General features: G+C 43.2%; 1 protein-coding gene across 1 annotated transcript in view; it reads left to right on the top strand.

Moving 5' to 3' along the window:
* zfhx4 (zinc finger homeobox 4) overlaps nt 1-16,439 on the top strand; it is a 71,027-nt gene that overhangs the window by 18,491 nt on the left and 36,097 nt on the right. Inside the window, 1 exon segment of the mRNA XM_041065337.1 lies at nt 13,231-13,465. Coding sequence (XP_040921271.1) covers nt 13,231-13,465 — 235 coding nt within the window.

Below are 16,439 nucleotides of genomic sequence, written 5' to 3'. Positions count from 1 at the left end.
GAGCAAGGGAGTGTCCTCCACAACCACAAGTTTAGCCAAGGCAAGTAAGGGTCATCCCAATGCCCCCTCTGTGCACCCATACATCCCTGTACGTCATCTTCCCACCCACCTACCCTACAGGCCTCAACAAATCTGTTCCACAGATGACGCTTTTAATGCCTCTGGCAGAAATCCCACTATTTTACCCTTGGACATGTGGTAGTAAAGCAGAGAGAGGGGGAGAGAAAGCATAGAGCAGCGGCGCAAGGAAAAAAAAATAATTTCTTTATTTGACCAGAAAAACACCTTTCCTTTTATGTATTGGCAGAGGTGAAAAGCACATGGGGATGGAGGTAGCTTGGCCGGGCGCATAAAAGATCCAAGTGTTGACGACTTTACCATCTGGTTTTTTGGAAAGACAGAATATCTTTACAGCATGGGAAACCATTTGAAGATACAAACAAAAAGCATATTCAGGAGATTTTATGACTGCTTTGTAGCAGCAGTGGAGTACTTCTAAGGGGAATTGAGAGTTTTAAAGTGTTTTTTTCCTTTTTTCCAGACTTTGAAACAGTAAGAGGAAAATGACATTAGCAGCACATGCACATCAAGTCGTATGGTGTCCAGGACACAGCAGGTGGTGCAGGAAGTAGGCCTTATATGGAAAAAGCGTAGATCTACGCTTCGCTGCTTATTGGAGAGGAAATGAAGGAAATCTGATTGGTGGCTTTTTAGTTTTGAATGAGAATACTTTCACACAGGGTGTTTCCCCCCCCAGTCTCTAATGATACAGAATTTTGTTGCAAATTAAAAGTGTGTATCAAACCTCGCTTTAGTATTATCACAGCTGTCAAGTGCAAATCTTTATCCCCTTTGTAAATGGCAAAATTGAATATATTTTAACGTAGCGTTTAGTATGCTAGCAGCCTGTGAGGTAAACTTTGCATTAAATGGTGTCATAGCATAGCATGTCCATAGCTGGCCTAGCTGGTGTTTTGCTTAGCGCCGAATATGATGATGTATGGTTTCGTTATGATTTTTAATAACAAACACTGGCCTTAATACCCATGGAGACAGGAGTAAATCTGTCAATGCCATTCACAAGTGCTGCAGGGCTAAGTAGGGGGTTTAGTTTGTAGCAAGCATGTGTGTTTGTGTGTGAGTGTGTGTCCAAGGAGCTTTGAGGTTGAGATCTGGACTGTGCTTGCCCCTGGGTCATTAGGAGTTGAGAATGTTCATGGTCAATGTGGCATGGTCAAGGACCACACACACACACATATACACACTCTGTGTCTCACAGGCCGTGGCACCTGTTTCTCAGATGGCTGTCCAAATAAATCTTGAACTGTCCTCAGCTGCAGCCACCCCACCCCTGTCTGTCTGCTTCAGCTTTCCATCGTAATTCAAGCAGAAATGGACGTCCGGGGTCCACTGGACATTTCCATATCTCTGTTTTTCTTTTCATTATTTTTTTCCCCTTCCTTCCCTTCCCTCACACTCTCCTTTGAACTCAGAATCTTAGGCTCATAAAATGCTCAACTTTTTATGATGGAGGGAGAGAAGGAGGAGAGAGGACATTTGGATGGAAAGCTTTATTAGTGGGACATACAGAGAGTAAAAACAGAGATAGAGAATGTTTCATTCCCTCTGTCTCTTTCTGATGCCATCCCTCCCACTCTCTCACTCCCTCTGTCCTACCCACTCCCTTTGTTTTGTCTCTTGACTCTCTCTTTCTCTTACTCTCTCTCTCTTTTTCTGTCTCTCCCCTGGGGAGCCACAGATAGGCCATCTCATTACCCATGATCCTCTTGGCAACACCATGGCCGAGAAGCGACGGGTGGGGGGAATTAAACGAAGGGGAGTGATGGGAGGAGGGAGGGATGGAAGGAAAAGAAGAAGAAGAAGAGGAAAGGAGACTGGATTTGTAGATGCATCAAAAGAAGTCTTCCCTTTTCTCATTTTCATCGTCTCCTTTGTATTTTTCTTTCTTTTTTCTTTTTTTCAATCAACCAAGGGACTTTTTTTTTCTTTCAATCTTCCAACTCTGCCCCCCTCTCTCACATTTTATTCTCATCTCCCTCAGATGGAGATGGCTATGCTTATGCATCTGTGATATTAAGTCTACCGCTGTGCCTTGGCTATTAGCAGGGGTCAACCCAGCCCACTCTCATTTGAAAATCAAATGGCCCTATATATATGCAGCCCAAATTATTGGACTGTCATTTGGACACGTGTGATGGGAAAATGGACAGGAGATTGACTCCCATAGATTTGCATAAAAAGCCATTGTGCTAGTCCTCCGGAATAGAAAAAGAGACTGGATCTACTTCAAATGCATGGCACCATTTGTGACACACACTCACACAAACGTGTATGTGCATACAGAGGTATGGCATTACATACATTCACAGAGGCACACTTATATGTACAGTACAGTAACTTCATACACACTCACACACAATTGTAGTCTTGGTTATCAAGTTACCATTTTCCACTTGAGCCCATGTCCGCTTGTTCCAGACACAGGCTCTTCATCACTGCGTCCTTGTCTCGCACTCACAGACAGACTTAAAGAGTTGCTATTCTCTTCAAAAAAAAAAAAAAAAAAGGAATGTTCAGAGACACTTCACACTAGATGCTACTTGACTGCAAGATATAGATTTTCATGTTCTGTCATGGAGACGAATGATGTAGCCTGCCGCCGAGAGTTCACTTCAGTGTTTTTGCCAGAAAAGATCTGTGGTCTCTGTGTCTGTCGGTCTCTCTCTTAATTTTTCACTTCTACAAGTTGTTTTTTCACTCTCATTCTTTCTCCCTCCCTCTCTCTCTCTCTCTCTCTCTCTTTTTCTCTCTCTTCCTCTTTCTTTCTCTCTCTCTCTCTCTCTGTCTGTCTGTCTCTCACTACAAGAGGTAAATAGACACCAGTTACTAGATTATTCAAATTGTCTTCTCTATCACCTGCACGGAGATTACAATGGAAATCTTTCAGAGATCTGGGGGTGGTGAAGTTGGTGGGCAGAGGGTGGTGGCTAATTAAAGCATAAAAGCAAGTGTGTGCGTGTGTGTGTTTGCGTGTTGCTGTTGCTTTATGTGTTTGACAGAAAGGTTTGAATGGTCGGACTTCCCCACCCTCCCCTTTTCTTCCTAATAATCCTCATAGATATTAATAAGAGTGTCGCCCCATTCTTCCTTCAACGCCTTAACCAGATGGTCGGCACAGCATTAGCGTGTGTGTGTGCGCGCGCTTGGTGTCCAGCTTTGGTCCAGGTCTTGACTGACACTCATATGTAATGTTTAATTACCCTAGCCAGCTTCCCCCTCCGCTTCTCTCTACTTCTTGACTCTCCAGTGAATTAGTTATGGGGAACAGATTGTGATGGCCGATACCTTTGTTTCCTCCTTCAGCAAGGTGTGTTTTTCTGTGTGTGCAACAAGGAAACAGACAGTGCTGGTTTTCTCATATTAATAGCCAGATGTGATCCTCTTCATGATCATCCCCACCCCTTTCTGGGCTGTGGGTTATCTGGGCCGGACCAGGGCCAAGCCATTTGTCCATGTGCAGGGTACTGTGAAGCAGATCGGGGCTGACAGGTATGGGAACGATAGCAGAAAGTGGGGGGGTTAGTCGTGTGTGTGTGTCGGGGGGGTGTCTCCCAGACCACCACAAGGAAGGGAACATCCCTTGGATGTGGGAACAAAGGAACAAGCAGGAGTTTGTCTTTTTTTTCTGTCTTTTCTCCCCTCCGCCCTCACTACATCCCCCAACACCCACCCAAATACATGCTTGCCCCCCTCCTCTTCCTCCTCCCTTCCATCCTGATGCCCCCTACTCACACACTTGTCTTCCTCCTTCTCCTTGTTTTCCCTCTTCAGCTCCTCCCTGTCCCTTATTTTCTCTTGGGTCTTGATCATCCTGTTGAGACAAAGATAACAAGAGTGTTTAAACAAAAAAAAGAAAAGAAAAGAAAAAGAAAAAAGTCATAATCAAGAAAGGCGCATGATCTCAAATATGATCTCTCGAGGCACATTGCCTTCACTTTTGATGCCTTGATTTCATCAGAGCCGCCTCAGACAGATCACATGGCAGCGAGATCAGATAAATATTTTTGTGTAAGTTCATTAGCTTTACTTTTGAAATCACCTGACATTTAAAATGCATCCCTAATTTGTATGAAAGTTGTCAGAAAAATTAAGTCTCTTTATACTGTTATGTGTCAGTTTGGGACAATGTTATTTAAGTAGGTGTTCTATTCTTGAAATAGTCTGAAATGTTACATCAGCTTTAGAATGCTGTTTAGATAGCACAATCGCGCTTTTCCCCCTCTCATGAAGCTATCAGGATATTGATATGGACAAAGTTGAACTGAAATACTCCTCAACTCCTTTCCAAATCAATAATCAATCGATTGGAGGTAATTGTGCCTCCCTTGGAACAGTCCCAAGTCTCTCTCTCTCTCTCTCTAGATTTCTCTCTCTTCCTCACACTCTCTCTGTCATTATCAGCATGTGGCTCAGTATTCAGCATTTCAGCATTCCAGCTGTAATTGATTTTAACCATTAGGTGCTCAGTGAATAGATAAGTAGAAGGAGATATTCGATTATACGGTGAAAGAGAGAGACCGTGATGAAAAAAAGAGAAGAAGAAAGAGGGAGGGAGAAGGATTGAGGGATGTTGCTGGAGAGCCGGAGAAAGAGGAACTGACCTGTCCTGCTGTCTATCCATCTCTACCACTGGCCTTCCAACCTTGCAGCAGCACAATACCGCTGACCTCCTGTGAGTTCAAGCAGCTTAGTTTCTGTGAGGTAATCCCTAAAGCTTTGAAATAGACCTGATAGAAAGCCCACTTACTTGTTCAGGATTAATGTGGGTTGTGGGGGGGGTCCTGAGTTTTCAGCACATTTACTTAAATTAACCCATCGGAATTATCATATTCAGGTCTAATTGTGGACTTAAACTTGCACAGGGATGAGGAGTGGGCTGTTTTTTAAAAGCATGTTTCACTTTATGTGACGATAGAAGGAGACTTGCAGTTAACATCCTTATAGAATATCCGCTGCCATGCATTAAAACACCACCCTTCTCTGTTGTTTATGTTTAGATTTACTATGCTGGTGGCCAGAGTGTGATTATTCCTTTCAGTGGATGCCTATCCCCTACAGAGGCCATTTTGAATCTTAGTGGAGCTGGGGGTGGTATTGCTTTCCCACTGTTTTCTGAAGATATAAGTCTCATTTTTTTCACTCTGTCCTTTCTCCTCTTTTCCTTTTTCTGGCAGGAGTGTAGGTTAGGACTAGGGATAGGGGTGGATGGGGTAGTGGTGGGGGGGTGGGGGAACAAAGGCAAACATTTGAGTAATCTTCAAAGAGCTCATTGGTATGTTGAGTGGACGCTGGTATGCGGACTGCGGCTGAGGCTTTTTCAGAGGAAAACAATGTCCTTCCTTTAGACAGCTAGGGCCTGGGCAAACACTACCAGCCAGACAACTCTGCCCGGTGCTGCCACTGCTATCAGCTAAACGCCCCCACTCCCCGACCCTCCCGGATCATGTGGAAAATGGTGGGGGTCCCTCTGTGTTGCCGGAAAAGCACAGAGCCCATCATTACAGCTTTATGGGCATAGACAGAACATCCCAGGTTGTGGAACATGGCTGAAAAAATTATCAGAAATTATCTGTGTGTGGCTCTGTGATACACGGTCGCTATTTAACTCTTGAGTTTTGATATAGACTTGCGCCCCTCTGTAAAGGAAGTAGGGAGAGATTAAGTGTGCCATCTTGTAGGTCAACTGCAAGGCATTTGATTTGCTGTGGCAATATGCAAAACGGTGCAGCTGAAGAGGCACCCTTATTGTGCTCTCTCTGGCAGAGGCACCACTACAAAATGTGCTCACACACACACACACACACACACACACACACACCTTGTACACCTTGTACACATGAGCCACATTGTTACATTGCTTCCTGGGAACAAGGCCTCAACCTCACCTTTTGTTCTATCAAGTCTGTTGAAATATTACATTTCAGTTTTAGTGAGTGGATTTTGTAATGTTATATAGTATTATGTAGTAGTAAAGTGAAGTATAAATTAAGCATGTCATGTGTGCACTGATGTATCTATCAAAAAAAAAACAGCATGATAGCATACTCATTCGATAAATACAGCTCTTAAAAGAAAGAAGCAGTCTGCCATTTTGTGACAGTTTCAAAATGAACTCCCTTTGTCCAGTAATCACCAGCCATTTTCTCACAAGGATCCACCCCAGGGATAATTTCTCCCATTTCGCTGTCATTAGCAGGGCCTGGTATTAGGCTTGTGTTTTGTTCCCTGTACCTTTTGTTTTGTGCTAAGTGAAACCATGCGACAGGGTAGGGGCTAACTGGAAAACAATACTCCCCTTCACAGGCTCAGGAATGTGTAATTAGTGATTTGAACCCGACTACGCTTGTCTAGATTCTTCCCTATCATTCTCTCTCTCTTTCCATCTCTTGTTCTTTTGTTCTCTCTGTCAGAGATTCTTCAGTCTCTTTACTTTACAAGCTATCGGTTGGTTTCTCTCACTGTAAGTTTCTGCCAGTCCCTTTGTCTAACTCTTGCTAATAGAATTTTTTTCTGAAAGTCTCCTCTATGAACATAGTCAAGAAAAACAAACTTGGCAAAAATCGCTTCTGCTCTCGGCACCAAAATTATTTTCCCTTCTCTTCCTTTTCAGTATTAGTTAAATATAACAACATCAGTGTAGTGCAAACCTCTTTGATGGTACCAGCCAATAAGCTGAAGCCCCAGCTTTTCAGCCCCTTCAATTTTTTTTTTTTTTTTGTTTTTTTCTCCCTGTCTTTCATATATCCTGTCGATTAGGCCTTGCCTTGATTTCCCAAAAGCATCTTTGCATGTTGGGAAAAATGAAAAATGATGAACCCTACCCAAAAAGCATGTTAATAGTTCTGCAATATCCCTCCCTTTGCAGAGCACTGGAGAAAGATGAATCCCACAAGTATGTTAGCATTTTGATGATCTTTAGCTCAGCATTTTATGATCTCTGTCTCATTGTGAGTCGATGGAAAAGATAACCTCAGCAGCGAGATGGTTTAGGGAAATGGTGAGGTCTGGTCAGTCTCACCTGGCGGCGGTGGAGACAAGCGGGGGCTTTTAGACCCTAATGGGCTAAGGTCAGGATGGCTAATAGGGAGTAAGTGGCTGAACCATGCAGTCTAAATCTAATGCTAATGTAAATACTGATCCATTTTCATGTGAGGGGGAGGAGGCGAGCTGGCTTTCAAGACACCTAACACACATACACACATGCACCAGTAAGTAAGATTTGTTCTGGTGTCTCTGTCTCCTTGAATCTGTTATTCCCAGCTGCTGGGTCAGTAAATTAAATATGTGGTGACTGTGTTTAGAGACACAAGAAAGGTGTTTCCTACACATTTATTGACCAGAAGACCAGAAGAAATGGATCAGTGGATCATGTTGTAAATCAGCAGAGTTGTTTTTTCCTTGTTTCTTTGCTCTGGTATGCAGCATAACTTCTGTGTGTGTCTGTGTTTGGGAGAGTGGGGATAGAAGACAGAGTAAGAGATAGAGATAGAGAGACTGAACTGATTTTTCCAAGCGAGGGGTCAGGAAGCTGTGAACTTCAGATTGACCTTTGCCCCATATGTCACGACACACTTACGTCACTGCTACAAGTGTGTGTGTGTGAGTGTGTGTCCATGTGTGGGATGGGAGTTAGAGAAATAGCAGGCAAGACTATTAACTGGACTTGAGAGTTACATTATTTTCCGAGCTCTCACAAGGCCTTGTCACTATTACGTCCCCTTTTTTTTGTCTGCTGACAAATAGCAAATAGGAATAAAGAAGAACTGGAGTGAAAAGAGAGGGAACGAGGGAAAGAGAGACAGCACAGAAGTGGAGAGAGGCAGCAGAAAGCTAGTATGAAAGACTCATTGTGATAATTCATTTATTTGGCTTGGCGACCATTAAGCGATGGATGCTTATTATTATTGGGTGACCTATTATTGGGTAAGCTCGCCCACAGGCCCTGCACCTCATGGACAGGCCCCAGAGCTGTGATCACATGTGACTGCCAGCAGGCAGAGCCGAGAGAAACAGGAGAGGCAATTTATCTCAAGGAAATATTTTTCTTTGCATTTATGAAAGTGAGAGTCTTGGTAGTAAAGAAAGGAAAGACGACCATCAGGAAAGAAAAGAAGGTCACATGGATTTTTTTTTGGGGGGGGGGGTTCTCGGATTGTTTTCTGTCTCCAGCATCTTTAGATCACACACACAGTGGCCTTGTAGGAGTGAGAGGGAGAGAGACAGAGGGAGAGAGAGAGAGGGAGAGAGAGAGAGAGAGAGAAAGAGAAAAGCAGGAAACGTTGTGTCTGTATATTTGTGCATTTGCAATGTGCACTCAGCAGTTTTTGTATGTGGCTCCTATTTGCATATTTTTTTTTGTGCAGCACTGAATCTGTCTCCTCATACACTATATTTGCTGCTCTCTTTATCTGTGGAAGCGAGATGGCACATACCTGGGCCCTCAGCATCTCTTTTCTGCGGTGCAGTCTGCCAGCAAATCCATTGAAAGTGATCTTGCGTTACATCTATGTCTTGGGGGCTGAGCGGCGGTTAGCAGTAACATGTGTTAGGGAGGTGGTAGCACTGATGGAATTCTACACTTGGCAGCCTTCCAGGCAGCGCTGGTATGTGTTTAAAATACTTTCAAGGAACAAAACACGCTTTTGTTGTTTGCTGGGCCAAGTGAGGCTGTTTTTGTCTCCGATGGCCCCCAGGGGCCCAGGGGATAGCACCGGAAACTGGTGACGTTCCAAAAAAGAAGGTATACCCAACAACAAGCTCACTGCTTCCCGTTAAAAACACAGATGAAAGGAGATAAAGAGGTTTTCATTTTCACAATGTGTGGGGTGCACATTTGTATGTATGCACTTACTCTCAGTGGACACAAACAGGAACATACTGATTTTTTATGTATATAAAACACGTACACACACGCCCCAACACACACATACTGGTTATTAAGGCATAGCTGCAGTAGCAGAGGGTTCTTATTTTCAGTATGTGTTCATTAGCTGCCTGGTTCTACACTTAATGACAGGAAAGAGTCATGTTTGTACTGAATACCCTAATTTGTCATTTGGTTTATGGAGGAAAACACAAACCCCGCTGCTTTGCTCTGCTTTCGAAATATTTTTGTCATGTTACCAGTGTACACGCACAATCACAGGCAAAGACAAAAAAAAAAAGAAAAGAAAATGCACGATTGAAATTATAGACAGACACAAAAAGAGCACTTGTGAGGTAAAATAAAAAATGTGAATTCAAAATTACTGATGCATAAACACACCAAACACTCACATATGTACAGTAAGAAGAAAAAAAACATGAAGCAGTGGAATTATACCCACACCCACTCATGCACGCACACATACACACTTACTTTCACGTACATGTTCATGCACCAGAAGATAAAAGAAGTTGTGAGAAGATGTCTTTTGCCTTATTAAGAATTCAGTTAATGAGGCAGCTTTGTCACCACAGATAGAACAAATGAATATGAGACAGCAGTGCCTCTACATTCCCTACAAACCCAGGGAGCGAGCGGAGGGGAGATGTGCACGTTTGTGTTTGTGTGTGTGTGAGAAAGGTGTTTTGTAAACATCTCATTCTGCATAATGAATGCAGTCCCCTGTCATCCTCACCCACACACACACATACACAGAAACACACACATGGCAGCAAACCGCTACACAAGGGAGCTCCCCTTACCTGTCAAATTGACTCTTCTCCTTTCCCCTCAATACAAATCCCTGGTGTGTGTGTGTATGTCATTGACAAGGCTGACAATGTTGTGTTTTTGACAGGTAAACAGGAAGTCCTGGCTGTCGTAATTTGCATTCTGTGTGTGTGTGTGTGTGTGTGTGTGTGTGTGTGTGCGTGTGTGTGTGTGTGCCTGCACCTCCTCCAACATCCAGAGATGGCTGTGCCATGTTTAGGTCCACCCAGGGAGTGCTGTTTAGCTGATTTTGATTGGCCCACAGGGAGTGTTAGCTTATTTGGTTGTTTGCCAAACACTAATCCCCAACAATTAACCACCAGGCACTCTGGAGAGGTGCCATATTGACAGGGTTGTGCCTTTTTCCCCATTGTGCACGCACAACACACACGTACAAAGACAGTCATGTGACACCAATGTTCATACAGCACATATACACATTTACACGGACGCAAATCAGCTGCGGCATAAATTACATACACATTTCAAGCAGACACGCACAGGCGCAAACCCAGGAGCAGAAACAGTGTGTTTGTGTGTTTGAATATGCATTACACAGCCCACGCCTGGCAGGAGTCAAAGTGCTCCTTTAAAAGTTCATAAATCATGGATGTTCTGGCCTGTGATCACCAGACCGCCTGCATTTCAGGCCTGCAGAGTGCCAGAGAGCGACAGACAGCCTCTAGTTTAGGTCTTAAACAAACCCTCTGGAATGTGCTGATGAGGAGAGAATTAATATTAGGTCTAAACCTATCTGGCAGCCCAGTTCAACCCCAAGTATATCATTCAGCTGCTCTTAGCTGAAGCCTCATATCCTAAAAACAAATAGAATCTCATAAGCTGAGACACTGAAGGATGTGTTGTATTTCAGGTCACTACTGATTTATGTGAAAATTTTCATTTATATCCAGTACAATTACCTTAATGGCCATTAGGAGCCACTGGAAATGATCTTGGATGATTCCAGTGAAAACCCCTCTGTTCTGATTAGACTCTCAGCTATCATGTTTGCCTTGTCTTCGCACACTTTGCCATGTTTCCAATGAGCTTTTCTTCTGCTGCAGTTGTTGTGATATATATATATATATATATATATAATGTAATACTGAAGGTTGTCACTGAGGGAAAGAAAAGACTTGTCTCATTACCAGTTTTTTTTTTTTCATTCATTTCTAAGGACTACTTTCAGTTTCCATTCAATACTAAGTAGCCCCCATTTCTATCAGAATGGTCATGAAATAAAAGTATATTGGAGTGGAGTCCAGACACGACTGAGGCAAGAAAAATTACCCCACAGCAGTGAAAAGTATTCTTGTTTTTATACGGTAGTAGTAATGATTGATGACAGAATGAATGACACAGGGGATGTATGTAAGTATAGGCTTTTGTGTATGCTGTATAGCATTTGGCATGGTTGGGGAAGGTCATTGTGAAGGGCCAGAACAAGATGATTGGTGATATTTCAAAACCCTGTCACAGGAAAGAATTAGAAAAACACAGAAAATCTGAAAAGTTTCTAATTTGATGAAAAAGACATGAACTCAAACCTTCTTGTGTATGCATATTTGTGTGCGCTGGGTGCTCCATGAGCACATGGCTGTGTGGTTTCCACGGTAAGGTTCGGCAGTCCAGTTCTCCTACAAGGGAGGGAGAGGAAGAAAGAAAAGAACCAAAGAAAGAGAGAGAGAGAGAGAGAGAGAGAGAGAGAAGGAGCAAGGGAGGCCTCCTTTCACAGAGAAACAAAGATAGCTGTAATTAATGGCCCTGAGCCCTGGACTAGGGGAGCTTTCTTCTGACAACTCTGACTTAATTAAAACTTAAGACTTCTGAAAGGGCCTCTGACTGCGAGGGGACGTCCCACCGTCTCGTGAGAAAAACCTTGTAAGATTTCCTACAAAAGAAAGAAAGAGGGAGAGACAGAGAGAAAAGATGTGTTAGCGGCTGTAGCTATGTTGCTAATCCCTGTTTGTCAAAGGAGGAAGAGGGAAGAGAAGGGGGGGTAAGAACTCACACACCTGCAGCTAACTATGCCCCCCCCCAACCCCCTTTCCGTACACACACACACACACACACACTCCTCCCACACATACATTTTTCTAAACTCTCTCTTCTTGCTTCATATAACATGATGTAACAATGCTCAGGAAGAAATATTACCTTGCTAACTTTTCATGTGCTTGAAGAATGAAACATCTTCCTATCGAAGCCATGAGAGACAATGTAGGGTTAGTACAAACACACACCATTATGTGTATTAATTCATGCTTAGGACCCTGCACCTGTTTCTCACGTGGCTGTACCTTCTAACCTTCATGAGCTACCTCTGTGTCTCTCTCTTTGCCTTGCTCTCTTTTCCTCTCTGTGCTTCCCCACCACCCCCCACCTTCTCCACTCTCCCCTCCTTTCACAGAGGATCAGATAATAAAAGCTTGGCCTGGTCTTTTGTTTTTGTGCATTGTTCATTAGCCCGGCAGCAACAACAGAGGCACACTTGATATGCTTGGCTTGACTGGGTGTATGGGAGTAGGGCAAGGTGGGATGGAGGGGGATGTGTGTGTGTGTGTGCGTGTGCGTGTGTGTGCGTGCACACACCGGGGCAGGGCAAGAGGTAGGGGGTAGCTTTGCATGGCTGCAATGCCATTAAAGAGGCAACTGGAAATTAAGGGCTTGCAACTGACAGCACACATTGAATGAGAAACCCCTGCAGCTGCCAACAATGAGGAGAGCTGGACAATGAGCATGTTAAAGACAAAAACAGTGTTCTGAACTCAACCCCCTTATCTGACTTTTTGTGTGTTTTTAATCTTTATGTCACCTAAAACACATCCAGTTAATTTGAGTTTGTGTGTAGTGCCTAAACTGAACACAACTACTTAAAACTGCATCTGTTACTGTATTAATAGTGTTCCCTCTGTTTAAAACTAACTAACAAAATTAAGCTTGTCCGTAGGATTTAATTGTTCCTGATCTTTCCAGATTTAGAGTTCTAGTATTTAAATGCCATAGGTTTTGCAGTTGCAATAGATTTACTTTGAATTTTTCAGGGAACTTTGCTCACTAACAAACACATATTATAGAAAATAATGAACCAAGTGATTGAGATTTTGCCCACCGACACTCTGCTGGCTTGTTTGAAGCCAGAGAAATGGGATTTCTGGGGTGTTGGATTTTTTTTTTTTTGGGAACCTAACTAGAAGCCAGAGTGGAAGGAAGTATTTTACAGCAATAAAGCACAAATGACTAAGAACATGATTTTGCAGTCGAGACGCACTTGTTGCATTTGAATTCACCCAAACATCTTTATAACACAACAATTATTGAAAACACTACCATAATAGAAATGCTTAGGAGAAATTTAAGTAGCTGTTACAACTTCAACATCTTGAATTGGCCATAGGACCTAAAACCTGAACAACACGTTTAACATCTGCACTCTCCTCTCGTCTTTTCCACAGCACTTGCAGAAGCTGGACAGTGCGCACAGCCCGGAGTCGTATGTCTACTACTGCGCATTGTGCGACTACTCCACTAAGGCCCGCCTCAACCTGGTGCAGCATGCTCGCTCAGCTCGCCACCAGCAGAATGAAGGACTGAGGAAACTCCAGCTGCACCAGCAAGGCCTGGGAGGAGACGAGGATGGACTGAGCCTACACGAGCTGTTCCAAATCAAGGAGTGCCTCTCCAGCCAAGGTCTGTGTTTCTTTAACCTGCTCTGTCTTGTTTGCTTAAGTTGTTGTCACTTGAGGTTTCTTTTTCCCCTTTTATTTTTAAGGCTATTTTGGGGTCGTGTTCGTGTTTTGCACGTCATTTCCTTTTTCCCGTCACACATTTTTTAATCGCCTACCTGCTTGCGTATTTGTTTTTCAAATTTGTGATTTTAGCTAAATGCTGATGTCAGTTATATAGTGGTCAGTCTTCTTTTGAAGCCAGATTCATCTTTCTTTACTCCTCCCGTCTCTTTTTTCTCTTTTTCTTGCACCACTCCCTCCTTGTTCCATCAAACCTCACTCCCTCCTTCCTTCCTTTGGCCTTCATATCCAGATCATGTCTTTCCGATACAGACCCGTCCATTCCTCCTAATCTCTCCAAAATGAGCATACTGTTCCTATTAGGCCTCCGCGCTTATATCTGCAACACACACACACACATACACTGTCCCGTGCACAGGGACATCCCAAGCAGGCAAGCAGTCAGCTTATGAAATTTCACCTTGGGAGGATCTCATAGTGAAAAGGCCTGTGCACACATGTGTTACTCACACACACACGCACACACACACACGTATGCTACGGCTACACAGTCTCTCCCTGGAGTGAGCTTTCATTTCCTTTCTCATGACCAAAGCAATTTGGCTTTCATTTAAGAGTCTCCGTCCTGCCAGCAGCTAATAAGTGTAACAGAACTGTAAAACATTCAGAGAGACAAAAAAAAAAAAAAAAAAGATTAATCGTTTTTCTTTGAGTGGGGGTTGGATGGTTGGTGAGGGGTTGCAGGGTGTAAGGGGAGGGGGCTGCACTGTAATTTAAACCAGAAGACGGAGAGTCAGGGTCCATTATTTAGTCATCCCTATGTTAATGCTGCTAGGAGAAAATGAGTGCTTAACTTGTTTTTGCTTTGCTTGACCTGAAGGAGCGGGTGGGGTGGAGGGTGGAAGGAGGAGGTGGGTAACACTTTTTGTTTAGTATTCCAGCATAGCATTAGTTCTCGCATCATTTGTGCGTGTGTATGCATGTCAGTAAGTATGTGTGTGTATTTCTACATGAATCTGCGCTCCCCAAAGTGTCCTGTTTATACTGTACATGTAGAAGAACAGATGGGGGCCCAGCGCTTAGAAACATATGTGAATCTGAACAGACACACACATACACACGAACAGGAGAAGAGCTCCCAGTCCTGAAATGGAGACTGTTGCCGGTGTACGTTTGGTTTTAATTACACATGGATCAAAGTTTCGGTGAGATTTGGGGTGCAGCAGAAGAAAAGCATGCTTAGATAAATCATTACCACCCCCTCCCACCCCACCTCCTACAACACACACACATACACATACACACACACACACACACACACACACACTCAAACTCACACTTTTCCTTCTTTCTCCTGCTCTCTTTCTGTATCTTTCTCTCTCTCTCTCTCTCTCTCTCTCTCCTTTTTTGTCCTGCTTATTTCATCTCCCACTCTCTCCTGCCCCTGTCCGTTTTTTCATCAAGAACACAAGCCCGGCTGCAAACCTTTTTTTTTTTTTTGCCTCTCCCTTTTTTTTTTAACATCTCAAACCAGTGAGCACAACCAGGTTTTAAAACTGTCAAAAGCAATATTCACCCACTGCACCTATTTCAAATGTTCCACTCTTAAAACACACCGTATTTGTTGCTCGGGCTCATTTTATACCTTGGCTTTGGTGCCACATGTTGAATTTCCATGAGGAAGCTAGTGCAAAGCTTAAGCGGACGCTGGCAATGTCCAAAATGTTAAGCCACTTTTCTGGATGCCCTCCTTTTGCTCACTCTATATAATTTTTAGTGAACAACAGTATTCTTTCAGACGGTACATGGTAAATGTTTCAAAGGAATTTCCTTGTAGGCCGTGCACATTTGGCAGGTGTAGGCAGAAAGGGGACTAAGAGTGTGTCAACTAGAGATCAAACTCTGAAAGTTAATGTAATAAATAAAGGTTGTAGTCTTGTTCTGTAGCTCTGCAGTTAAACATAACCCTTTGCGTTTCAGATTACACAGCAACATATACCTAACATTACATGTTAGGTTATAGAATAAAAAGGTATATTATAGCTGCTTTAGGTTCCTGTAGTGATAGATGATATGAATGTTTTCAGTGATGGGAAAGGCTCTATAGTAGGCAACATTTCCAAGCACCGTTCAGCTTAAGGGCCCTCTATTCATGTGTGCGTGCACGTATGCATACTGTTTTCTGGGGCTACAACTCCTGACTCGAGCACTTTCTGTTCATTAGAGACTGGTATGAAAAAGATTAATTTAAGTGCTGACCGGTATCTTTCTCTTAAAGCCTGGGACCTGGCACCAAGCCAGATAATTATAAGCCCATTTGGGAATAAGAGTTCTAATGCTCTGGACTTTATGTACATGTGAATGGCTTTCATTAAACAATTTTGATGCTGATTTTATGGCCTAATTAAGGATATAGTATTGCAGAGACGCACCGCAAGGGTATAGGTGTTTTGAACAAAGACTGGAATATACAAACAACACCTCTTCTGGACTGCATTGTGTGCATGTCAGTGTATGTGTTTGCTGGTGCATGTTTACTTGAGAAACTTTCACTCTTTATCCTTTTGAGTTTGTAATTCCCCAAACCTGGGCCCAGGCACATCATCCTTTACACTAGGTAAACGCCATTGTGAGGTGGAAGTGAAGTGTGTGTGTGTATGTATAAGTGTGCTTGTCTACTAGTGCATGTGTGGGCACTAACTCTCACTGACTGTACAGCAAAAACTTTTTACCATGATCTCTCAGCTGTGTCCTTCAGAGACAAAAAACCCACTGTGCCCACATTGCTGAGATAAATCGTCTCTCCCTGTGTACAATTAGAAGTGTTAAAGAAAATTGAGTTGAGTTTTTGAGTTTGCATCAGAAGAGCAAGCATAAATGAATTGCCTCTCAACATGGAGGACTTGGAGGCCATT

This window comes from Toxotes jaculatrix, chromosome 20 (genome assembly GCF_017976425.1).
Source record: "Toxotes jaculatrix isolate fToxJac2 chromosome 20, fToxJac2.pri, whole genome shotgun sequence".
Lineage (NCBI taxonomy): Eukaryota > Metazoa > Chordata > Actinopteri > Toxotidae > Toxotes > Toxotes jaculatrix.
This window is presented reverse-complemented; position numbering and strand designations above follow the sequence as displayed.